Source organism: Pteropus vampyrus, unplaced genomic scaffold (assembly GCF_000151845.1).
Source record: "Pteropus vampyrus isolate Shadow unplaced genomic scaffold, Pvam_2.0 Scaffold61, whole genome shotgun sequence".
NCBI lineage: Eukaryota > Metazoa > Chordata > Mammalia > Chiroptera > Pteropodidae > Pteropus > Pteropus vampyrus.
This window is the reverse complement of record NW_011888842.1, coordinates 1,525,120-1,527,062: the sequence shown is the minus strand read 5'-3', so window position 1 is coordinate 1,527,062 and position 1,943 is coordinate 1,525,120. Positions and strand designations below refer to the sequence as shown.

Below are 1,943 nucleotides of genomic sequence, written 5' to 3'. Positions count from 1 at the left end.
ATCAAGGAGGTATGGGAGCCCGGACCTAGATCTGGCTTGCTCCCATCGCTGTGTGGGTTCTGCAAAGTCACCTTGCTCCCTGGCTTCAGTCTCCAGCATAGTACAAGGGGGGCTTGCTTCGAGCAGAGGGAAGAATGGGGGAGAGGGAGGCAGCACAAGAATGAAGCTGTCAGGCGACAGCATCTCCCCATAACTGGGAATTACAGACTTATTTGCCTGTGAAATAAGCCAGCCTTTCTCAAATCCCACCTTCTTGTCAGACTCAGAGACTACCCGATATCAATATATGCCCCCCCCCGCCAAAAAAAAGAGAATCAAATAAAGTGTCGCTATTTTTTTCTCGATTTCACCAGCCATTAACTTCTTCATGGATAGGTCCTCTCCAAGCTTAAATAGAAGAGGGGCCAAGAATGGGGTAGTGGCCTCACAAGAGCACTCTCTGAAGCTAATCCCCTCCCCTATTGGGACAAGGGGCCTTGTGGGGTTCGATGTGCAGAGTCTACCATCTGTAGACTCTGCCAAAAGGTCAAACGTGGAACTAGGAAGCCTAGACTCAAATATTGTCTTTTCTGGAAGAAAACCTTTGGCCAAAATTTTAAGGATATTTCTCCTTAAAAGCAATATTTACCGAGAACATACTATATGCCCAGCACTGTGATAGCTCCCTTACAAACTTATTTAATCTTCAGAACATCCTTTCAAGGTTGACATTATTAGAATTTAAGGGAAAAGAAAAAAAACAAAAAGATAGCGAAACTGAGGACCGCGAAGTTTTGATAACTTGTTCAAGACCATTTATCTCTCAAGTAACAGCATTAAGTTGTAAAGTGTGTGTTCCACCTATGTTCTTTCTACCATCCCATACCAACCCCCATGAAAGTACTCCATAGAAACCCCATGAGTTATAGATTCCCCTGCATGTAGCTACTCAAGTCTATAACCTCCAGTCATGACACGAATTCCTTTAGCGCCTACTCTTAATGAAGGCCAATTTCATCAGCCACCAATTTGTTTCAAGATGGTAAAATTAAAAGAAAAAAAAAAGAAGGTTTGCAAATTCGGTTGGTTTCGGCTTAAAGTTAAAAAAAAAAAAAAGTCAGATAGAGTCAGCCCCTTTGAAAATTTTCACTGCGCACCTCAGTAGATGGAGAGGCAAGAGACAGCTGTGAACTACCAAACAGTCTAATCGAAACAGAACTCCTTTTGCTCCGTCAACGAAACAGCAGTTGGTCAGTGAACACCTTGCCTAATGGAAACCAACCTGGACTTCTTCTCTTTCTCACAGGGTGTTAATTGGTTCCACTGGAAAGGTCACGAATATTCCATTCAGTTTGCTGAGATGAAGGTGAGACCCAGCAGCTTCCGAAATCTCGAAGGCAGACGCAAACGGGCATAAACTCCAGGGACAACTGGGCGAGAGAGGAGTAGGGCCCAGAGAAAGAAAATAATTTTACCAAAGTGTCAGTACAACCCACCCAACCATCAAGCCACGCCTGGGCATTGGGCAGGAGTTAGCGCTGACCACGGGTCAGCCGGGCCGATGGTGGCGGCACTGGCCTCCCCACTCTGCGAGTCCTTCCTTCGCACCAAAGACAACGGTCTCCAACAGGTTTCTGTTTTGTTGTTTGAATCAGCAAAAATCTTCCAGTGACAGAATCACAACAGTTTCCTTCTCTTGGGTAGCTCTGGGCATGGGGGAGGGGCAGGCTGTACAGCGGTAGTTTGTTTTAGAACCAGCTGTATTTTACACAAAGCTGTATAATTAATTATCATTATTTTTGTTAGCAGTGATTCAATGTGTGTCATTGGAAGCCGTCCCCTTTTTTTACATTTCGTACAAAAAAAACCCAGAAAAGCAATACTGTTTCGATTTTAAGGATATAATTAATATTATTAATATAATAATGATGATGATGATGATGCAAACTAAGGATTTTTAAAGA

General features: G+C 43.5%; 1 protein-coding gene across 1 annotated transcript in view; it reads left to right on the top strand.

Annotated features, from left to right (window-relative positions):
- Positions 1-1,738, top strand: part of TNC (tenascin C) — an 89,210-nt gene extending 87,472 nt beyond the window's left edge. The window contains exon 27 of the mRNA XM_023531043.1: positions 1,286-1,738. Coding sequence (XP_023386811.1) covers positions 1,286-1,396 — 111 coding nt within the window. The 3' untranslated portion in view covers positions 1,397-1,738. The remainder of the gene's footprint in view (positions 1-1,285) is intronic.
- The last annotated feature ends 205 nt before the right edge of the window (positions 1,739-1,943 follow it).